General features: G+C 37.4%; 1 protein-coding gene across 6 annotated transcripts in view; it reads left to right on the forward strand.

Annotated features, from left to right (window-relative positions):
* Window positions 1-787: 787 nt before the first annotated feature.
* DMD (dystrophin) overlaps window positions 788-25097 on the forward strand; it is a 2532480-nt gene continuing 2508170 nt past the window's right edge. For 2 of the 6 annotated variants that reach the window (XM_043457698.1, XM_043457706.1), the window contains exon 1: window positions 790-1060. In XM_043457698.1, coding sequence (XP_043313633.1) covers window positions 979-1060 — 82 coding nt within the window. In that variant the 5' untranslated portion in view covers window positions 790-978. Of the gene's footprint in view, window positions 1061-25097 lie in introns of all 6 variants that reach the window. The other 4 variants (XM_043457701.1, XM_043457705.1, XM_043457704.1 and 1 more) reach the window with 3 other exon arrangements.

The raw sequence follows: 25097 nt of genomic DNA on the forward strand, positions 1-25097 counted from the left end.
AAGAAAACAAGAAAAGAAAATCTTTAGCTGTTGCTAGGCCCCTTGCCAAGCTCTTCTTGTAAAGTTAATTTGTCTATGGTAGGTGATGGGCAGAATTTGGGGTGACTGAGCTTCTGCAGGAAGACGTGCAGGATGAATTATATGTGTGTTGGGGTGGGGTGGATGGAGGAGTAAGGATACTAACCAAGTGAAAGTCACTTCTGAAATTTTTAGAAAATAAAGTCATATGAGCTGTTTATAGTCCAATCTAATTCTAGCTTCAGTGGTGGGAGGAAGGGATGGAGGAGGCAGTCGGAGTGAATATACACTGAAAGAAGGGTGGGTAGCTTTGGTGAAATATCCTAAGAAATATGATTATGCTCAGCCTGTATTTCCTATTTCTGGTAGTGCCTCTGAGTCAGGATACCAGTGTAGGGTACACAACGTGTGAGTGACCCAGATAGCAAAAGCCAAAGACCCTTCTCCTCAGCGTACTCCTCTTATAAGTGGCGATACTAAATCATTCATGACCTCATGTGCTGCTTTTGGCAAGCGGCTCCCTAATTGCTCCTGTGTTTGCAGCGATTCTGCGCAGCCTGGAAAAGCGAGTCTCCAAGTTGCCTGTGGATTTATTGACCACCGGGTCCCTCCTCAGCTTTCACCTGCCAGGCCTCGCCCACTCTATCTGGGGGTGGGGGGTAGGAGCTGGGAACACCTGTTCCCTCCTCTCCAAGCATGGGCTGGGCCATCTGACGGCTTCCCCTTTCCACCAGGGCAGGTGTCGGTTCGGTGTTTCTGCCTTTCCCAGCGCACCCTCCCTCCCCGCCCGCGACGCATCCCTGTTTCGGTGGCTGAGGGCCTGGGGAGGGGAGCCAGCCGCCCTCACACACACCAGATCCCCAGCTCGCTACCTGCTTAGGAGAGCATCAGGCGGACTGCGCGGACCCACCTGCCTCCAAAGTTTGGGGCGTGGGGGAGCCGGGGCACGTGCGTCTGGCTATGGCTCAGTCTGGGGGCCCGGGGCAGCCCCGGGAACCCGCCGCCGGAGACGGATTCACCGACGTCATCAGGAGCCGCGCCGGTAGGACCTGGCTGCTTTTGCTTTTTTTTGGGGGGGGGCGGTAGGGTTGGGGAGTATCGAGAGCGATCCGGCTCCTCTCCGTAGAGGCTGTGCCCTGGAAGTTAGTGCGGGGTTTGGGAAAGTTGTTGTGGCGCAGAGCTGAGGAGCGGCCGGGGACTGTCCCCGCGCCCCCGCGCGCGCGGGGCGGGCGGGGAACCACGCGGGGCGCGTCCGGGGAGGAGGGGGAAGGGGTGTCGTTCTCCGGGAGCGGCGGACACTCAAGTTTCTCTGTCGGGTCAAGTAGATCCTGGTGTAGTGGTGGGCGATTTTTTAAATTTTTTTTTAAAGAAAGCCGCCGACGATCGGTTTTATGATAGGACGGAACTTGTTTTAAAAATATAAAGGGATGAGCAGGCCGATTTCAAAGAAATACTGTCCTACGTTGTGTTTCAGAAGGGAGGGTTGGGGAGGTGTGAGAAGGCATGCCTGGTCAGGGTGTGGCCAAGGGCAGAGTTAAGAAACCTGAGAAGTTTCATCTGTGCTGAAGGAAAATGTCAGAGGGGGTGACAGGAAGGCTTGCATGCCTGGAGCGAAACTAGAGGAGTTGAAAGCCAGGGAAGAAGCAGGAATGAAAAGTCTAAGGGTTTTTTTGTGTTTTGTTTGTTTGTTTTGCTTTTTTTTTTTTTTTTTTTTTTGCGGCGTTACCACAGTGAACTTTCTCCCATGTGTAAATTTCATTTGTAAGGAATCTTCTAGCATTTGGTGGTCTGGCCTACATGTGCAAACACTTGTAAACCAGGATAGGTCATTAAAGCTGTAAATACAAGCAGCTGTTAAGCTTTACCAAAGGATGAAGTTTCAGCTGCTTGAATCCGCTCACTCCTTGGAAATGCACCAAATCGTGGATGGCAACGTAAGGGGACCCTTCCAGGTTTCTTGACATATATTTCTGGATGCTGAAGAGGATAAAGGTAGAAAGTCACTGTGCAAGTCTATTTCTGACATGAGGTTCAAGAAAATAACACAGTCGAAAACAAAAAATGAGTAAGAGACACAGGAATTTGGTAAAACTACACATCGGCAGAGTTCAGAAGATGGTAAAGCAGGATTTCTCTTCACTAGTAGTATAAATTGGTAATGATACCTATAAGTCAAGAAAGAATGGTCTCTGATACTGTCTCTGACAGTACCTGGGACAAATAGTTCTCAATTTAAAAATTACACTTAGCTTCTTCTGGTCACATTAATAACCTAACATCCTTCTCTGATTTTAAAGGGAAGAATAGTAAACTGTCTTTAATGGAATGACCTTCTCATTCAACAGGTAGGATAATAGAATGGCTTTAGGTAGTCACCCTAAAATAACAATTTGAAAAAAATACATTGGATACTTTCATACGTTGCTTTAAAATGGCTATTGTTTATGCAGTTTATTAGACAGTAACTTGTAGCTATAACTATCTGAAATATGCAGAATGATATCTACTATAAATCTGTTAGAGTATTATTTTTGGAAAAGTGTGTTAAGAATTAATTCTGTGAAGAATTGTCAGTGCGTGAAAGAAGCAGAAAAAGATCTCCAAGTTAATTCTCAAAACTAGGTTTGTGTGAGCTTGTGTATATGGAGATGGACAGATTAAATCCATCTCTAAAGGAAATTAAGCCTTCTATAACTTTGGATTCCATATCAGATGCTACTTTGAGTCACTTTTTCTTAAATCCAGTTTACTCTTTTTTTTCTTTTACATTTGTGAAATTAAGCTTTTAGAACTAGGAGACCTTCAAAGTGGAGTGAGTGAGAGGTCCAACAGGTTGTCTAATTTTCATTGCCAGCCTTTCTCTTTTTGATAGGTCCATCTCAGGGTTTAAAGACCATCCCATAAAGTAGAATTTGTGCTTTGAATATTTTGGTTTTTGTACCTTTGTGAAACCAGTGGGTTTTTTTTGTATTATTTTTTAGGTATTGATTTTTTTTAAAAAATTCTGAAGCATAAGGGGAAGTTGCTATTAATAAATACTTTTTGTAGCCAATTGCTATGCACAGAAAAACATGTGGTGGGATTAACAGGGATGCCAAAGAAAAGCAAACCGAAGAACTTGTTACACTGGCAATACCTATGTCTCTCTGCTGTCTCCTCTTCTCCCCCCAATTTATGTCATATATGTTTGTTTCTAGACCTAGTTAAATGGCAAGGGAAATTTTACAGTGCCCCAAAGGATGTAAAAATAAGCTTTACATAAGATGTTTATATTTTTAGTGGCACTACTGGAGATTGTTTCTCACACAGTTAATAAGTAGAACTTCTAAAAATTGAAGACACAAGATGATTATAATAAATATTCATAATACATAGTTGTAGTTCTTTGATTTTATACTCTGGTTTCATGATTTGAGAAGTCACAACAGTGTGGAACTTTCTCTCTTATTTTTTCCTATCACAACTGCATATTCTTAACTCATTTCTACCAAGAACTTTGATGAGGTTATGGTTTACATATATTACCTCGGTAATCATGAGAAATCCCATTACTTGGGTGAAAACTGTTAACAGAATAAATGGCTAACCCAAACCAGGACTGCCTGTCTGTATAAAATGCAGGTATCCTAAAGGTAAAATCTCACCATTTGTAAGTATTTCAATACAATCTATTTACAGCTGTTGGTTTTTTTATTTGTTTGTTTGGATACTTAAATACAGGCACTTGATCTCCTATTGATTGGGTATGCTTTCCTGTAATTAGAAATAGCTCAGTGTAACATAAACAGCTCCATGCTGTTAATCTTTTTAAGCCAGATGTGAATTTAACTAACTCTGATTTCTTTTAGGATCTTTTTTGCGTATGTGTGGTTTGTTTCATTTGGCGTCTCCTGGCAGATCTTTAGATGCTTTACTGGCATAGAATAATACATGAATAATTGAGTAAAGTGTACCTATGGATTTGTGTCACAGAAGGTTTTGTTAACCTCTTGAATGCTGAAATAAATTCAGGCATTTTCTTGAGAATGAAATCAGAGCAGATTTTGTCTAAAAATATAAATATTATTTTTGGTTTGATCTTGGAGTCCACTATAACAAGATCTTTCTGGTGATAGTTTTACATTGATAGACTCCTATTTTATTCCAAATATGGAAGATTGTTACACCCAAATTTTGGTAATTTGTTTTTGCTTATTTATAGTGATTATAAAGAGCCTATTGTGAAGAATAGTACGTAAAAGTTAGGCCAAATGACTATTTTAAAACACACGTGGCATATTTCTTTAGTATTTTAACAATCCTTATTAAAAACAAGAATGCAATGTAAGTGAACTTACTTTTTTTCAGTTTGAGCTAATGCTCTTAAATTATACCCTATGCCACTGAAAATTAGATATTCTTAGAACAAACCAAGAATCAAATTAGATGGAGATATTAAGGATTTTACAAGGGAGAAAGTAAGAAATCAGAAGACATTTTGAATAACCACTCTTTCAGAACTGCCAATTATTTCAATTGGAAATGTTTTCTTACAATGCCATTTAATATCTAAAGAATCACTTTGGTAATGAAGCCTGTACTTATCCATTCCAAGAAAATTATATGCTCATGTCATATTGAAGGAGTGGGGTAATTCATTGTGCCTGTTTATACAAGAACCACTTTGGTGCTTAAAAAAAAAGAAAACAAAATCCTGAGTGCTAAGATTTTGCTTTCGTTTAATTTATAAGGATTCCTGTCCACAGAGACCTTGGTAAGGAAATTGTAGGGATTACTTTTCATAGATAACAGCTACTAAAGTATGTTGTACTATAGTGTAAGTTTTATTCTGTTTTAGGTAATTGAGTATGACAGCAACCCTGGTGGAGAAATAGATCGACCCAAAGATTACAAGACTGGAAAAATTTCCCTTTCTGGATTATTGATAGAGCCATGCAAATTTATGGGAGATAGAATATGTTTCCATGCAACTTTTTTTTAACATTATACCAATGTTTTCAAATGTGTTCTAAATTTTCTCTGCTGTGATAGTGAATTCAATTCTGTTCTTTCCTCCAAGGAGGAAAATTGGAAATTTTCATATTGAGTTAGTAAGTACATTTGGTGTGAGACTGAAAACAGCTTCTAAGTTTCCACTTAAAGTTTTTCCTAAAGTTGATAGCTCCTTCCGATTTAATAAATTTAGCCAATTTATCTTGACATTCAGTAATTCTGAGCTGTTTCTCTCTGTAGAAATTGTTCTATATTATAACAAAATTGAAAATAACATTAATGAACTGTAGTAGTTTTGTGAACATGTAGTTAGCTAATGAGGAAATATCCAGTGATGTAGTGGAGGTGGTTTACACTGGCTTATGAGATCAGATTGTGTGAATCCTTTCTTATCTGCACTTTGCGACATCGTTGCTGGTCTCTTAATTTCTACGAGAAATGAGCAAATGCTAGTAATCAGGACTTTCTCTTTTTTTCCTTTTGTGGGAGCTAGTTGTTAAGTATTCACGAGTACAACACTAGAAATATGGATGATGAGAGAAATTTCAACTGGGAAAAAAGTCACTATGTTGAGACTGTGTATCAGTTACGCATTTTGTTGAACTGAACAGCCTCCCCAGCTAACCGTGGTCTTTACAAATTTTATAGAACAAGGTGTCTGGAGGTAGGCTGCTTCTGATATTGGCTTGACATCTCTGTGATATCAGGGCTAGTGTGTCTGATTCTCTTGGCCTTTTCTTTCTGATTACAAGTTGACAGCTACTGTTCAGATACTACTTAAGGCTGGAAGAAAAGAAAGCCACCAGTTATATATCTTCTAGACTCACTCCATTGAACTGGTGCTTGTATCCATCCATAGCAAACACCGTGTTCCATGGTCATCCTTAGATGCAAATGATGCTAAGACTGTGAATATTGAGCCTTTATACCCTCTAGTGGATTTTGGTAAGGGAGGAGAAGGGTAAGGGAGTAACAGTGGTGTGAGGGTGTCCTGTCACAGGAACTGGCTTATTTCATTTGCTTCTTACTGCTGTTCCTTTTGTCATTCTAGTGCAGAGAGGGAAATTTAAACCCTCAGGAGTTCCTGTTTATGCAGTCATAAATTTACGTGAGGTTTGGGTTATGAGCTCTCTTGTCTTTATCTCTTAAAACAGGTGAAGCTCATCGTACAGAATGGACTTAGATTTGATAGCTATGAATCTGTCTCTAGTTTAGAGACATTAAGTCACCCTTTCATATCTGTTATCCACTGAAACCTGACCTGTCTGATCCCAGGAAACTGGCATGCTATTTTGAGAATGGGCATAATTTCACTCTGACAGATGATAGCAACTGCAGGCAGCCCAAAGACAAGCATAGTATGTACATTGTGATGGTATAGGGCTATATTTTAGTCTAAGAAATCTGGCTGGAATGACTACTTTTGAACACCTTCTATACTTTTTCTGTCATTATAGTAACTGAAAACTGGTCCATTTGAAAAACAATTTTTACTGTAAAATGCCCCCATCTGCTGTGTCGTCCTCCACACTACCGTGCTCCCATTGCCCTTTCTTCTAACATCATTTGAGGTAGTACTGAAGATGAGCTATCAATTCTGAATTTGTAATATTGAGGGTTGGAGATTTCTATTACGATGATGTGTCTGTACCTTGGAATTGTCTTTCACATGTCAAACCATCACAAAATAGGAGTGGAAAATGGGAAAGAAAACATTTTGTGGTTCGAATGTATATGTCAAATACATTTTACATAAATGTATTTGGCATATATATGTAAAATTGTGTAATTTTACGCAAATGCATTTAAAGAAGTTCTGACTCAAAAGCAAATTGTAACAGGGATTACATCCATGGTACAAGTTCGCCAAAGATTAAAGGGTAACTGAATTTTAATCAAGATGTGAAAAGATAGGTGGTAGGTTTCATCTGGTGGGGAAGCCCCTGAGTACCTATGGTTATATGTTCTAAGTTAAAGAATATTGGTCAGGCTCTTTAGAAAACTCATAAGCAGGAATTAACACTTATGCATGAGATTTAAAAGTTGGAGTAATTCTACTCCTGACAATAATTTTCTATATTGAGCAATGTAACTACTTGGGAAATTTTTTAAAAAATGAATGCCTAGTTGTTTGGGGTGTATGGGTCTCCGTCCTCAGTCTCCCCCTGAAGTTCTTATGAGCCCCCAACTTTGAGGAGCTCTGGCTTTTTTTTTTTTTTCAACTTGATTTTGGTTTTTAATCATTGCAGGAGCCTTCTTAGATTGTTTGTAGTGACTACTGAAGTTAGTTTCCTGTTTTCCCCATTATGAAAGCAGAGAAAAGGTCAGTGGTGGTTCTCCATTTCCAAGCTTTCAGTGATTGACACTTATGAAAGTTGCATATATCCCTTCTCTAGATGCTCTGAAAATGCCACACAATATCTGTTATATCTATTGTGATAGAAATCAGAGAGGACTCATGAGTTAGATAAAAGTGGAGAATAACCTAAAAATCAGGAATAGCTGCCTGAATTTACAAGTTAATAGCTGGTAAATAATTTTCAGTTGCATTCTTTTTAACATTGCCCACATAGTTTGGATTTTGGGGTGGGGCAGATAGAAAGGGGTTTGTTTGTTTGTTTTTTATGTAGCAGTCACAAACTGGCACACAGATAAGGAGATGTGTTCTGTTTGAGATGTAGTGTCAAAAATGTAAAAAGGATTCCTTAGAGCTTGCACTTCTTGAGAGCTCCAATGCTCCTTATTATATTGGAGCAATATATAATGTTACTCCTTATTATATTTCTTAACTCATATTTCTTGCTCAAACCTAGGAGGCACTTTTTTGTTTCACCAGTTTCAGAGCTTAAAGCAAAATATGCACACTCAACCTTATTACTATGATGTAGAAGATTTGAGGAGAAGATAAAGCTCTATTGTAAAGAGGACTTGATAAAAATTTAAGATTTTGATATATGTAGCAAGTTTTAATGCAGAGAATTTTTTTTTTTGCATTGTACCTGTAGTTATCACTACATTAAAAAATAGGAGTAACTATTTCGCCTCTTTACTTATTTCTTTTTATTTTTTCTCCTTTTCTCAACCTTCTCATTTCCTTCTTAAACTTCATTGTCACTTCTCTTGGAACTGAAGTTAATGCTATCAATACTGGAGTACAATTAAATTGATACAAATGGACTTCTTTGGAATGGCTTTGTTCCTTTGCCACAATCTTGCAGCATTAGGTCTATGGGGAAATCTGTTCCAAGTTTCATTATGCCAACTTTGAATTCAATTTTCAGTTAAATCTTGTACAAATTTCTACTGCCTGCATGTTATTTTTACAACAGAACTGCTATGTTTAAAATTTTTGGCTCATTTAAAATTAGGTTTGTGAATTATAAAGGGCTATCTGATGTGGTTATTAGAAACATCCAGGACAGACAGCAATCATACTTCTTTAGTGAAGTGGTTCTCTAACTTGAGTGTGTATCAAAAGTCACTGGAGGGCTTAGAACACAGATCAAGGTGCTTTACCTTCAGAGTTTCCGATTCAGTAGTTGTAGAAGAGGGTTTGACAATTTGCACTTTACCAGGCCCCCAAGTGCTGCTGATCCTGTTGCTCTAAAGACAACACTTTGAGAAACACTATTAGAAAAGTTAGGAAGGAATTAGTGAACCATCACTGGTTGGTAAAAAAACAAATGAACCAAAAAACCTGAAGGAGTAGGTAGTTCTTAGTTCCAGGAAGCAAAGGACAATACAACACTGTTCAGAGCTATTGAAGGTGGACTTACTCCTACTACCGTAAGTCCCAGTAATGAATATGAATGTGAGTGGTCCCTTAACCCTTTCTGGCTTAAAAATCCTTTCTGGCTCTATCTGTAGATTGACATAAGGCCAAAGCAATTGCCATGACCAAGGACATAAATATTTAATAGACATGAGTACTTGTTAAAAAATTAATCATAAATTCTACATATTCTTTGTCTTTTAAATTACTGTTAAATCTGATACAACTAATTTTATATGCTGTGTGTACATCGTTGATGTCACCAATACATGTGTGATATATAGATGGCCCAAGTTCTTGGTTAAGACGTTTGCCCACACCAAGTGCTCTCCCTTGCTCTTTTACTTTGCCAGGAATGCAGCAGAACCTCCCATCCATCCCCAAATTCCCCAGGCATACTCTTAACCACTAAACATAGATAGCTATAGAATGTGTCTTCCAGACGGTAACGATGACCCTATATGTGAGACAGCAAAATAGACACAGATGTAAAGAATAGACTTTTGGACTCTGTGGGAGAAGACAAGGGTGGGATGATTTGAGAGAATAGCATTGAAACATGTATATTATCTTATGTGAAATAGATCGCCAGTCCAGGTTTGATGCATGAGACAGGGCGCTCAGGGCTGGTGCACTGGGATGACCCTGAGGGATGGGATGGGAGGGAGGTGGGAGGGAGGGTCAGGATGGGGAACACATGTACACCCATGGCTGATTCATGTCAATGTATGGCAAAAACCACTACAATATTGTCAAGTGATTAGCCTCCAATTAAAATAAATTAATTTTAAAAAGAATGTCTTTCAATAAAATCCAAAATTCTTCCAAAGAAATATCACCAGCCAAAGGTATTTTAGTATTTTATTATGTATCACAATGTCAGTCTTTTCCCTTAAATTCTTTATTAAATTATCCTCTCCTTTCAAATTTTAACAGTTTACTGGCTTGTACTTGATGGAATTCCGTGTCCTATTAATACTATTTAGTGATCAAATGAGTTTGGGACACATAGGGTAAACAAAGTAAGTTTCTTAATGTCTGGTTTCTGAGAAATTTTATTGTGCCTAAGTGTATGATAAAACATGAAGAGAAGATTGGAGTTTTCTGAACATATTTTGTCATGGACTTTTTGAGAAGCATTTTGTGCATTGTTGCTTCATGGGGCTCAGTTTGGGAAATAGAAAGTGTAGATGTGAATGAATTAGAATATAGGAACCCATTGATTCGTTGGCTTATTCAGCTGACTTGTCTGATTTGAAATACCCTTTCCTTCCACACTGACTAGTGTTTTCTCTAAAGGCTCTGAGGTCTCAGTCCTTGAGTAGGGGGGAAAAAGTCTTCCAGTTATGAGGATTGTTCTAATTGTTTTTTAATAGCATATCATTTTTGTAATGATAATTGACAATGTTCTGTAAAAAATCAACAGAATATAAAATAAAAATCACAGACATAACCCTCATCAAAACTATTAACATTTGTGACTCGCATGTGCATGTATGTACATATGTACACATATATATGCACTCATATGTTTTGCAGACACAATATATGATTAATATTATATAGTGGATTTTATATAAATGCAGTAAGTTGTCTTTATAGATGACATATAATTAAGTGGAAGTACTGCTGCTGCTGCTAAGTCGCTTCAGTCGTGTCCGACTCTGTGCGACCCCATAGACGGCAGCCCACCAGGCTCCCCCGTCCCTGGGATTCTCCAGGCAAGAACACTGGAGTGGGTTGCCATTTCCTTCTCCAATGCAAGAAAGTGAAAAGTGGAAGTGAAGTCGCTCAGTCAAGTTTGACTCGTAGCGACCCCATGGACTGCAGCCCACCAGGCTCCTCCGTCCATGGGATTTTCCAGGCAAGAGGACTGGAGTGGGGTGCCTTTGCCTTCTCCGTAAGTGGCAGTACAGATGTGAGTATAAACATTGTGCTGCTAGTTTATAATTCTGTAATATTTACAACTATTTTGTATGTCAATATAATACAAACCTATTACCACATTATTACATTTTCTTTGACAACACTCATTCATCAGTTATGAGTGGCATATTAGAATCACAAAGGTGGGATTAAAAAAGAAAGGTGGGATATATGTGTATCTATGGCTGATTCATGTTGAGGTCTGACAGAAAACAACAAAATTCTGGAAAGCAATTATCCTTCAGTTAAAAGATAAAAAAAAAAGACCTACACATATCCCCAGAGTCTTTGAAACTACCGTGCAATATGTTGTGGGGAGAGTTGGAGGTGAGATCTCACATCCACTCATGAAAAGATGTTTTTCATAAAATATGTCTTAAAATTCAGTTTCTACCCTGAATTGGTTAATAATTATGTGAATCATTTAAATCTTGTTAAATGTTTCTATTTCTAAATGACAGATAGGAACTGAATTGATTCCTGGCCAGTCAGAGATCCATACAGAGGGAGATAATTAAATAGATCTAAAAGACTGTGCACAATGAAACTTAGTGAATAAGAATGAATATACAGCCCTGGCATGTGACTCAGGGAGACATCAAATGAAGTTAGAAAAGTCTAAACTCTGCAGAACTTTGAACAAAGGTGTTTAACTGGAACAAAGCATTGACTGAAGCTGTAGATGCAGTCGTGCGTGTTGAGAACTGATGGAGAGAAACGCTCTATGGAGACGTGGTCCTGTAGTTTGTCAAGTGATTTGTGCTGCATAGTATTTTGGTTATTACACATATTTTAATAAGATAGCAATCTGAATTTGACAACTGACCTGCAAAAGTTAAATTAAAACCAATTATATAGCTAATTGATATCTTAATCTCAATAGAATGGATTTAGTAAAATTATTCTTTTGTGACATGAGCAATTTATTTTAAAATTAAGAAGCAGACTTGGCAATATTTGCCTTGGCCTAAGTCATATATACCATAAAATACATTAAATTACCAGTTAACATATATTAATCACCTTAAAATCTCTAAATGCATTTTCTCTAAAACTTATGCATGGTGAATTACTGAGGTCATGTAACTAGTATAAGTTTGGAAACAGGCTGGTTTTGAATAACAAGTGGAAACCTTTTATGAAGAAAGTTTCCAAAATGAACCCCATGAGAAAATATATTATTAATTATAGCTAGTCAAATGTGAGAAATGCTTACTTTTTCATTTCATAGAAATACATGTTTCATAATTGAATAGCTATTATATTCTCTAATATATTAAATCAATTGCAGTTTGGTTCAGAGTAATGGTCATATTACAGATATTTCTTAAAGATTTGCATTGAAATTCTGAATATGAAACTCAGTTTAGTTTACTCACTGAATTAAAACAACGGCTATATCTTTAAAAATACTGATGGACATTTGAATAAATCAGGTTAAAAAGCTATGGGAGAAGGCAAGGGTGGGATGATCTGAGAGAACAGCATCAAAACATGTATATTATCAAGTGTGAAACAGATCGCCAATCCAGGTTGGATGCATGAGACAAGTGCTCGGGGCTGGTGCACTGGGATGACCCAGAGGGATGGGATGGGGAGGGAGGTGGGAGGGGGGGTCGGGATGTAAATCCATGGCTGATTCATGTCAATGTATGGCAAAAACCACTACAATATTATAAAGTAATTAACCTCCAACTAATAAAAATAAATTAAAAAAAATAAAAGACTCACCTTTTTGAAAGCAAGGCAGGCGTCCTTCAGTATTTTTGAAAATGAGATTTCTGTTGTGTGGAGAAAGAAACTGTTGGCCATTTTAATTCTTTCACTTTAAATATTGTTTTTATCTCCTTAATAAAGTTTGTAATATATAACTATACTTAAGCACATATGTAAATTCCTATTTTATATATATATATATGTATATATATATATATTTGTTTGACAGATTACTCAAGTCTTTTTCTACAAAGAGTACATATTTAAAGAACAGAAACTACTTTTCATATCTTTGAAGTTCTTTCAGGCAGTATGCTTTAAAGAAAGGTCAATTACCAAAAGTTTTGATTACTCTATAGAGTGGAGCCAGAAAAGTATGAAAAAAAAAAGTATCATTTTTTATTATTCTCATCCTGTGGGAAAATGCTAACTATGAAGAGATTTAGGAAATACCATCTGTTTTGTGCAAAGTAAACTCTGTGGTCAATGCGGCAATGTTGCCCAGGTTGCCTTTCAGAGCATGGGCTTTACCCGACCTGACGGAAGTTCTGTTGCAGACTGCCTTCGATCATGAGCTCTTGTGGAGGTTGCCTCAGCTGCAGAAGGACCTCGAATCAGGTCACTTTCTTACGCTGACCTCATTCAGAGACTGATGTATGAGGGAATAGAAAGTCCCTTTCATTTCGTACAAAGTTCATACGTTCAGTAGGAGGAATTCTAGCTACAGAATTTCCTTTAGGGTTGGCAGGAGATGCTCTCTGGCTTGGTAGTGTAGTCGATCTCTCTCTACTCTTGATTCTTTACTCTTTCACTCTATAGGTGTTTAATCCATTTATAATGGGCACACCGTCATAAACACCTGGAATGCTCTTTCAGACTTGGATTCCCAGTGAACCCAAACTGCAATAATAATAAAATTAGCCATGTATTCCAAAATTAATTCATTTTAGGCCTGAGACAAAGCATACTTTGTCTGTTTGTATGCTTTGCTATCTAATGCGTCGTTACTATAACACAGATAAAATGGTAAACTTGGATGGTTTAATACTATACTGCACACAATTATTACCATTTATTGTCCTCATTGACCTAGGATTGACCCTTGCCTTCAAAAAGTATTTTTTTTTAATGAAATGTTTCCCAGATTGGGAGATTTCTTGTCATCAAGAGGCCCTGTATACAAGATCACATCGTTCTCTATAGGGGCTTATTAAACTTCCTCCTTTTCAATTCTTTCCCATCCTACCTCTCAAAGCATTTATTTGTTTTTTTATGCACCGCTATCTTTAATTTTTTTAAATAGTAGAAGATCTGCATTTTAATTAGATATAATCTACTTTTAAAGTCAGTTGAAAATTTTTCTCAGATGAAACATCTGTAATATCCAAAGGTGTCTGGCCTAGGGCAGAAAAAGTGAGACTGCACATCTGTATTATTGCCATCATCAGAAAATGAAGTCCTATTAAAAACATGTTCATAATGTGCTCTACTCTCTAGGAAGCAAAAGTTTATACCCTGGAAAACTGCTAGCATTTCTTATAGGCAATAAAAGTTTCATGACAGCCTAGACCTGCGATATTAAGCATATGCTCAGACATCTTAAAAATGTTATTACTGATTAATCTATAGTTATAAATAACTTTCATTGGCCCTGCTTGCCTAAATAAATATGGTAATTTACGGTTTGTGTTGTTTCATACAAATATAGCCCTCTGCCTTTTATCTAAAAGTGAAGTTACTCTTGTATGCCATGTAGTTTCACAGTAATAAATATTTAGACAGGCTGAAGGAAGTTCCCAGAAGTAGAAATATCTGTAAGAAATAGCCTCATCTTTAAATGTTAATCCTTATTGCTAAATATAGTATGATGTAAAATATTAGCATATTTCTTAAATCATATTATAGGAAGTGACATTAAAAAATAACATAATCCAACTCTTTAACAAATGAATTTTTTTTCATTATTTGGACGTAAATTGTCAAAGTTAAAAGAAAATAATACTGCTGGAAAATGAATTAGATATGAGAAACAATAAACAACCATAACTAGAACAAGAAAAAGAATCAAAATATAAAGAATTGCCATGTTTTGCTTCATTAAAAATATTTAAGATAAATTATAATTGATTACACATAACTTTTTAAGATTTATTGACCATGCAAGGTACAAAAGTATAGATGCAAAAAGGTATTCTGAAGTTGTTTTTCATAATGATAAATTAGAAAACAGGTGAATGAATGTCATATTTCATTTTTTGTTGTCCACACAATTAAATATAATGCAGTCATAAGAGCAATTGATATATCTTCTAAATTCATTGGCAGAGTTAGTGATTGATCAACATGTCTAATAGTTCTCTGTGTGTAGAGTGTAACATCAAGTATGGATGTGGAAGGAAGAGAGTGGATGGAAATGTGAATAGTCTGTAGGTACTGAGGATATAAGTGTTGCATTAATATTTTCTCATCTAGTCTATGTATAGTTTCAGTGTTCAAACAAATACAGATTATTTTTCTACTATTAAGAAATTGTATGCTTCATATGTAACCTCCTTTCTTCTAAAGTCATGTGTTTTGTAATGGAGGTAAAGTCACCTTTAGGACTGGCCTTAAATTCGAATGAGGTAAAGACAGTACCCATACATTCTCCAGCAGGTCACAAAGGTTTCTCAGTTTTGTTTCCGTGTAGTAATTTTTTCCCAGTGTTTCTTCAGAAATTTGTGTTTTCCAGTATCAAATTATGAGAAAACAACAGTCAGATTTAGAACACATGGAAAATGTGTTGCAATCCACCTAAGGGAATTAAAGCTGGAAAATGGATATTAAAAATGTTACAGAGGTGAAAGATGTGTAACCAAGTGGAAATCAAACCAGAAGAGGGAATACATACTCTCTGAGACAGAAGATGTGGCTGACATTTCCAGTAACCAAGCACTGATGGAAGCATGGTAGAGATCTAAATGCTGTAAGGGTGTGTGTGTATGTGTGTGTGTGTATCTGCCTGCTGCTAGCAAAACATTCTTATAAATAAAATATCAATAGTTTATATGGATAGTATACTTAATAGAAATGCTATTAGTTATCTTCCAAGAAATAATGTGTTTGAGAACAAATAAGTTTTCAAATTGATGATTTCAACACATGATTCTGTGCACTGATGAAGTTAACCTCGCCAGGAAGTCTGAATATTAGTTCTTAAAGTACTACTCAATACTGTTCACTGGCATTTTCCAATAGTTTAATATTCACTATTGAATGTATTTCTTTGTAAAGTTAATATTTTTTATTGATCATGCATTATAGAGGAATCAGATATCAAATTGCCAACACCCATTGAATCATAGAAAAAGCAAGAGCATTCCAGAAAAATCATCTGCTTCATTGACTAAGCTAAAGCCTTTGACTGTGTGGATCACAACAAATTGTGAAAAATTCTTAAAGAGATGGGAATACCAGACCACCTATCTGCCTCCTGAGAAACCTGTATACAGGTCAAGAAGCAGCAGAGCTGGACATGGAACAACAGACTGGATCCAAATTGGGAAAGGAGTACAACAAGGCTATATACTGTCACTCTGCTTCTCTAACTTATATGCAGAGTACATCATGAGAAACGATGGGCTGGATGAAGCACAACCTGGAATCAAGATTGCCAGGAGAAATATCAACAACTTCAGATATGTAGATGATACCACTCTTACGGCAGAAAGCGAAGAGGAACTAAAGAGCCTCTTGATGAAGGTGAAAGAGGAGAGTGAAAAAGTTGGCTTAAAACCCAGCATTCAAAAATGTAAGATCATGGCATCTGGTCCCATCACTTCATGGCAAATAGATGGGAAAACAATGGAAACAGTGGCAGAATTTATTTTCTTGGGCTCCAAAATCACTGCAGATGGTCACTGCAGCCATGAAAGTGAAAGACACTTGCTCCTTGGAAAAAAAGTTTTGACCAATCTAGACAGCATATTAAAAAGCAGAGACATTACTTTCCTGAAAAAGGTCCATCTAGTGAAAGCTATGGTTTTTTCCAGTAGTCATATCTGGATGTGAGTGTTGGACTCTAAGGAAAGCTGAGCGCCAAAGAACTGATGCTTTTGAACTGTGGTGTTGGACTCTTGAGAGTCCCTTGGACTGCAAGGAGATCAAACCAGTCAATCTTAAAGGAAATCAGTCCTGAATATTAATTGGAAGAACTAATGCTGAAGCTGAAGTTCCAATACTTTGCCCACCTGATGTGAAGAACTGACTCATTAGAAAAGACCCTGTTGCTGGGAAAGATTGAAGGCAAGAGGAGAAGGGGACAACAGAGGACAAGATGGTTGGATGGCAACACCGACCCAATGGACATGAGTTTGAGCAAGCTCTGGGCGATGGTGTAGGACAGGGAGGCATGGCGTGCTGTAGTCCATGGGGTTGTAAAGAGTCAGACACAACTGAGCAACTGAACAACAGCAGCATATATCCCTACTGAGTAAAGAGAAAACAAAGCATTAGAAATAACTTTTAGGAATAATTTAGGATTTTATGAGTTGATGAACATTCCAAGGAACTTGAGTCCTTGTTCTCAGATCCCAAAGATTAAAATATTTTGGAAATTTTTAAACTCTAAGCTAACTCTCAGCAGAAATGATTAGGTGGATAGAGAGGAAGGTGGCAATTGCCAGACCCTGTGATGTCTTTTCACACATACACCCCGTAGGCTATAACTCCTCTGTTTAGTTAATACTGTTCAGTCTTTTGTATGTAAAATTGTTACATCAACCACAAAATCATTAATTTTAAAAGATTGAGCTTGATGCACAAGTTCTGATATTCAGTTTTATCAGGTTTTTAAACTTCTGGTGTTAGATATCTTTTTGGAGTTTGCTGTATTAGGGTAGAGTAGTGATTGTCTATAAGGTGTTTTGATTCAATAACCTCTATGTCCTGTACACTAATGCCTGCTGTTAGGTTTTATTAACATAACATAAGAGGTTAAAATTAGTACTACAGGTTTAGGTTGAGTGCTGGAGAGAGCAGATAATGAGTTGCAATTTTTAGGAGCAAAAAAGATGTTTCCACAATTACCTAAAATTGTTCAATAAAGCTGGCAAAAGGCTAGCCTTTGGACTTTGTGACTCTCTAGCAGTAAAATGGAAAAATTTCTAACTCAAAGTGTAGGCTTAGCCTTAAAAATAGTTGGAAAATAAAGTTTGCATGTATACCATCTTTGGTTTCCTTGTAAGATGCAGAAACTTTGTATGAGAAATGTGTTTTGACAGTTTACAAAGGATGTCAAAACAGCATATGCATAGCTGCAAAATGTCAACTCCTAGTTCTGTTCTATTTCAGTCTGTGGCCCATGTTGTCGAGAGAAAGGCAATGTAATTAATCACAAGGTAAAATTTAAGGTTTATTATGTGAACAAAATTGTCTCATCTCCACCTTAAAATACCCTGAAGCTTTTCCCTTTCTTCCTTCTTTCTCGCTGGCATATGTTTTAGGTTTTAATGTTGTGTATGTGTTTTGGGAATCCACACAGTGTTGCAGTTAACTTGGACTCACTTTCCCTCATTCATTTAATTTCATCCTTTCACAAGAAGTAAAAACCTTCAATTGATTGCATCTCTTATCCTGCTGCTAGTATATTTTCAGTTAGGGTTCTCAGTATATTTATGGTGATCACAATTACTGTATCTGCCTGTTAGCAAAAATGGGGTGATTTTAAGGTACACCATATAGATGGCTGCTAACTTTGAACATGAACCTACTTCTTTTTAAGAAATGAATTGCATTAAACATTCATTTAAATATTCATGTTCATAGCAACCTTAAATAGCTAAACCGTGGCAGCAACCCAATTGGCCACTGAATGAATGGATAAGCAAAATTTAGTAAGTGCATATAATAGAATATTATTCAGCCTTAAAAAGGAAATTCTGACTCATGCTATAGTGTAGATGATCCTTGAAGACATCTTCCAAAGTCAGATAAGCCTGTCACAAAAATATAAGTACTATATTGTTCCAATTGTATGATGTACCTAGAGTGATCAAATCATGGAGACAGGAAGTAGAATGGTGAATTTTCAGGGACTGAGGGGAAGGAGGGGATGGAGAGTTACTTAATGGGTATAGAGTTTCACTTTTGCAAGATGAAAAGAGTTACGGACATGGATGGTGATGATGGTTTTGCAGTATGAGTGTACTTAATACAGCTGAATTGTACACTTTAAAATGTTGCTAGTAAATTTAATATGTATTTTAATGCAATAATCAAAGAATTGTGAATATAACACAGTAAAACATTATTTTTTCACCTCTCTAAAACTTTGGCTTTTAAGTACAAAAATGATTGGACTCAAGATGGTTTTTCAAGTAACTGTTTTCTCTTGCTAACTGTCAGTACTAAAAGTTGGAAAAACCTGTAATTATTAATCCGGTGATGAAGCAACTTAAAAGTTTTTTGTAGCACCATGAAGACTCAGTTGAATGCTTTTAGAATAAGAAATATCTATTCTATATGTCAGACCAAGTGTGCACTTCTCATTTTTGTGATAATGTGAATGTTTGGGAAATCACAGTAGTACTTATCTCCTCTGAATTGGAGCCGTGTTGTGGGGTAGCTTCATCTGATTTGTTAAACTCAGATTTACCCTTCGAGGCAGCACAGCAGCTTTTGCAGGTACAGAAATGGTCTTTGTATTTAAATGTGCTGCCTGGAACACACTTCCATCTGTTTTCTGTAGTTTACACAAAGCATTAGTTCATTTCCAGGGGTTCAAAAATTCGAATTCTAAAGGTTAAATTCACACACACAGAAGCCCAGTGGGATTAGAATTCCTATTTTAGAAAACGTGTGTCCTTTTGCTCTGTGAACATGACTTGCTATCTCTGCATTATCTGGCTGCAGAGCCATTACACTGGCACTTCTTTTCTCTATAAACTTGTTCCCGTCTTCGTCCTGATGTGATCGCACAGAAAGATGAGCGAGTCCCAGTACTAAGAATGAAGACATCTGGAGTTTATGATAAGGGAACCACTTGAACCTAGGAGTTCTGTGTAGGTCTTTTTTTTTTTTTTTTTTTTTAACCAAGGTCCCTTTACACTTTCTAGACTTGCTGAAATCTTCACTATTAAAAAATGACTTGTTATTTGGGAAACTGTCTGTGAGCCTGCTTTATAGCTACAGATAGGGTAATTACACTTCCCAAATGTTCAGGGATAAATTCAATTTTAAATGTTCATTCCTACTGTCAGACCATGCATCTAGATGTGGGGTTTGGAAAATAGGTTTTCTGTAGCTGAATAGTTCTATTTAAACTTTATTTTGATAAATTCACAGCTTTCATGTATCTGAAATCCTGCCACTTGTGTTTCCGTACAACTAAATGTCAGTATAAATAAGAGTTTCATTTAAATGTTTGTATCCTTGTTACTTTAAAGAGAAAGCTTTAGAGGAGGAGCTTTCTATCTTTCTATGTCCTCTTTGGAGGAAGTTTCCTGAGATGTCTTGGTCAGAGAATAGTGGCTTAAGTACTCAATAAATGCAGTTTCTATAGACAGTTATTTTGATGCCACCTCAGCTAAGTCTAAGTAAATTTTTGTCGGCAGAGTAAAGCTCCATGAGCAAATGGTGGCTCATTGCTTCTCACATTGATCATGTTGATATCATGGTCATGTATATGCTGGGAAAAAAGCAAATAGTTTTGAATCTCTTGAGAAGAAAGGCAAATGGAATTTCCTTAAACTTATAAAAGCAAAATTAAACATATGAACTCATAAGAATAGAGAAATGAGAATTTTATACTCAGTTGTTTGGAGAAAATGTGTCCATATCTATGTTACCAAGTCTAAGCTCACTCTGTTTGCCTCAGGACAGGCCAGTGAATCTGAGACGAAGTGTTGAGGCAAGTAATACAACTTTATTTGGAAAGCCAACAGACTGAGAAGATGGCGGACTAAGGTCTCAAAATAACCATCTTATCAGGGTCTGGATGCCAGGTTCTTTTATAGAACAGAGTTTGGGGTAGGTGAGGAAATTAACTAAAAATGCCATTAATCTTGCAAGTATCTTTTAGAATGGCTGGCCTTGGAAGGGGATGTGTTAATTTCTTCCTTCCTGTAGCCATCTACAGGTGGACAGGGTCCTAAACAAAAGCATTTTGGTTTAACATTCAGGCAAAAGGGCAAGATTTGCCAAGGAAGGCCATTATGTATAAACCGTATCCTTTTAGTGAACAAAAGCAATGGGAAACAAAGGCTAAAAGTAAAGAAATAGATCCAGCATGGAGTCAGTTCTTTCCTGTAACATCTAGACTTCAAAAAATAGTCAAGTAAAAATGTAAAACAGTTAAAATAGCCCAGATTTTCTCACTAGAGAAAATAGTTGGTATAATTTATATGCATTTGATATCAATTTTGTCACCAAGTAAGAAGTGAAGGAAAAGGATTGAGGTAAAAATACTGCCTTGGTCATAGGCCATTAAGAGTTATTTTGTTTTAGGGAGGATTGACTACAAAATTCTGAATTATATTGTAGCAGTTCTATGGAATCATAAAGTTGGAAATGTTAAATTTATCTTAATCTTCAGATAGTATTTTAGGAGGACTACTTTTTTTTAAAAAAAGTTGATGCTTGTTCTTTTATTTTAAGGTAGCATAGAAGTTAGATAGTGGCCATAACTTTAAAAAGGAAAAGAAAGGGATTGGATTTATGATTTTCTCTCTATGGTTGTAACTTTTATTCACAGTGTCCTGAAATGTCATGATTTTCTGCCTTGGAGTGGCACTTTCTATTCACATACTGGACCCTTTAAGCACCTTTCATTCTACAAACTTAAGCTCTTGGTAAACTTGAGGCAATTTCTTATATTAATTCTTAGTATATTCCCTGCCCTGTGTTTTCCCCTGTCATTCTGAAATTGCATTATTGGGTATTTATGCCTTCATATAGTTAGTAAATTTTTTTCTCTACTCTTTTCCATGTCTTTTTATGAGCAGCATCCTCATAATAACCTCTAAATATTTATATTGACTTTGTTTTTATTTTTGCTATCATATATATCATATTCAAAAAGTATTTTAGATTTCTCAACATTGTTTTTTATGGTCTCAAGTTCTTTTTCTGTTATGCAACATCTTCTATCTCTCTACTTATATTACAAGTTTAAAGCATTCTTCAGGTTTTACATTGTCTTCTTTACTACAAGTGTGTTTTTTACTGTTTTTTTTTTAAGATTTGATTATTCTTTCATATTGGGGTTCTCAAACACCTGGTTTTCTTTGACTGCCAATTTAGGCTTAAGACACAGAGACTAAAATGTTAGTTCACATCTTACACATGGGCAGGTTTTGTCAGCAGGTGTGCTTTACTGTAGAGTGATTGAGCATAGACCCAGTTGTTTCTTTAGGAGGTCTCTGAATGTTTGTATGTTAAGGTCTTTTCTGCTGTGACATCTGTTTGCCCAGAAGGAAATCTTCTGGTTTTCTGCTTGAGGGTTAGCTGTGGTGGATATAAATCTGGTTGCAAGTTCCTGCCAACAAGCAAGAAAGGAGACTGGTGGTTTCAACGATTTGGTGGGGTGCGGGGGGGGGGGGGGCAGGGAGTAGCAGTTTGCCATGTGACCTCAATTCTCTTAGAGACCAAGGAAGAGTTGCTGATTTTTGTTTGTTTAGCCTTTTTCCTTGTTTGTATAGTATGGCGTCTTCCAAGCTTCCTGCACACTGGATGGGACACCAGAAGTTGGTTAAATTTTTAAGTACTACTTTTCTCTCTCATTTTATTTATGTCATTGAGGTGTCATTGGTTTATAACATAAGTTGCCTGTGTACAGTATTAGGTTTTAGTGGGTTGTATTAGGTTACATGGCCAATGTTCACTTTCCTGTGTTAGTATATAGAAATATAACTTGAACATTTGACCAGAAGGTATCAGGGTGACACCTCCCAAAACAAGGGAAACATCTATACAAAATTAGATTTTAGATATCTGTATTTAATCATTAAAATAAGTCACAAATATCAGGACGCTCTTAACCTTCCTTAAGAAAAAAAAAGAGTTGAATTATGTTGAATTATGCATCACTATTTTCCTACTGCAGAATCAGTGACTATATATTTTTCATTACCAGTGAGATTTACACTACCTTTTTATGTTTTTAAGCTGTTAATTACTGTTCTTTTACTTCCACTCAAAGCTCTCCCTTCAGAATTTCCTGTAACTCAGGTTTGGTGGTAATGAACTCCCTCAGCATTTGTTTTGCTTCTTCATTGCTGAAGAACATCATCACTGGGTATACAATTTTTTGTTGACAGTTGTTTTCTTTCAGTATTTTAAATATGTCATCTCATTGTCTCCTGGCCTGCAAAGTTTCTGTTCAGAAATCCACTGATAGATTTATGTGTATTCCCTTGTATATAACATCTCTCTCTTCTCTTGCTATTCTTAGGATTCTTAGAGTTTGAACATTTAGTATGTCTTGATGTAGCCTGATTCAGGTTCCATATATTTGGGATCTTTTGAACCACGTTGATTTGGATGTTCATTTCTTTCCCCTGGTTTAGGGAATTTTCAGCCATTGTTGCTTTAATATACTTTGATTCCTTTCTGTTTGCCTTCTGAAATGTCCAAAATTTGAATATGATTCCTTTTCATTGTGTGTCAAATTTCCCATAGGCTTTCTTCACTTTATTTACTCCTCTGACTAGGTAATTTCTAATGTTCTATTCTCCAGGTCACTGATTCTTTCTTCTATGTGGTTGAGTCTGCTTTTGAAATTCTCTATTGAATTCTTCAGTTTATTTATTGTAATTTTCAATTCTATTAATAGGATTGCTGGTTGTTTTGTGGTGTTGCCTTTGTTTTGTTTTTCATGGTTGCTACTTTCTTTCATTTAGTTGCCTGTATTTTGTCCTAGTTCACTGAACTGCCATAACAGGATTATTTTGAGGTTTTGTCTGAGAGTTCATAGTTCTCCATTTCTTTAGGTTCAATTACTGGCACTTAATTACTTCCATTTGGTATCATATTTACCTTATTTTTCACAATCTCTTGATTCCTTACGTTGGTATTTGTGCATCTGAATAATCAGGCTCCTCTTCCAGACTTTGCAGATTTGTTTTGGCTGAGATAGATCTTCACCAGTCAGCTCAGTCAACTCAGTTCTGAGGGTGTCTGCTGGTAATGTTCTTGGGCAGGTGGGGCCTGTTAGTATGTTCTATTTTGAGGCAAGGAAAAGTGTTCAAGCCCTGAGAATGGGGATGGGGGTGTGTGTCACTGGCTGAAAACACTTGTATAGGACTGCTTGCTCAGTCCCTGTCCAACTGAGGCTGTAGGATGACCTCCATGGTTGCTTGGATTCTCTGGTAAGGCTTTACTAGATGGTTTGGACAGGATAGTATATTCACTAGTAGATGGGACTATGAATCAGCTTCCTTCTCCAGGCAGGGCAGCAGTGCCTGTACAGCTTGTTGTTTGGGGACCTGAATAGTGCCAGAGTGAACTGAATTCACTGTTTAAGTGAGGCCATCAGTTTTGTTCCACAAATGGGGGAAACCATAGGTTGTGCTTTCTTTTCAATCATTACTGTATATAGGACTGTTGTATGGGCTGTGCAGCTTCCTGTATACTCTGGGTAAGTGAGCTGAAGGAAATATTCAGTGTTTAGTGGGACTACAAATCAGATTTCCTTCCCAGGTGCAGTGAGACAAGCAGCTCTAAAGCCAGTAGAGCTCTTTGTTGTCTTAACTCAAGCTGAACAGCACCCCAAGTTCCCTGGGTAAACAGGACCACTGGATTTGTTCTATAAACTCTGCTTACCCACTTCTTGGCTCAAGTGCTGCTGGGCTGCACATTTTCCAGGACTTCTCTCCAGCCCTTCTGGTTAGATGGGGCTGGAAGACACTATCATCCAGCACAGTGGGTGGAGCTGTGTCTCAGCTCCTTTGCCCCTGCATGGTTGAGGAGTGGCAACTCCAGGCTACTCTATTTCCCAGACAAGGATCTCCAGTTAGGAAGGGCTCTGAGGAGGTCCTCTCAGACTTGATGTTGATTTAATCCCCCTGTCTGTGTGCAGCACTCAAATGCTCCATGCCTGGTGGTGACTTTTCTGTGGGGGTGACCAGCTCTGCCTGCCTGTCTGCCTCTTGGTTCAAGTGCTACTGGGCCACACTGCTTCTAGGAGTTCTTGCCAGTCCTCTGGTCAGATGAAATGAGAAGACACTTCCCACAGCACGTGGGGCTATGATTCAGATCTTTCCGTGGGAAAATCAGACCCTAAGTCTGGCAGACCTCCTTATTTGAAAATCTTAATTAGGTCAATCTGCACCCTGTGAAAGCCCTGGTCAGAGTATGCCACTGACTTGATTCTGCAGATGAACAAAGCCATTGGTTGGGTTTACTGCCTGGGAATTATGCATAGGAACTTGAAATGCCTGTGCTGCTTGTTGCAAGCCCCTCCCCTCTTTTCCATCACCGATTCCCAGTGCTCGAGTCCTGCTGATTCCCCTGGACTTCTCAAGGTACAAGATCATAGTTGAGCTCTTCTGCAAAGTGACCCACAATGCTGGGGGAAGCTGATTGTCACCCCTGGGTTTCCCTTTCCCACTTGAGGAACCAGAGGCTCAGGGGAGACCTCTCCATGTGGTGCTGCACAGTGCAGTAACTGCCTCACTTACTATCTAATGCAGTCTGT

Source organism: Cervus canadensis, chromosome X, assembly GCF_019320065.1.
Source record: "Cervus canadensis isolate Bull #8, Minnesota chromosome X, ASM1932006v1, whole genome shotgun sequence".
NCBI classification, from domain to species: Eukaryota; Metazoa; Chordata; class Mammalia; order Artiodactyla; family Cervidae; genus Cervus; species Cervus canadensis.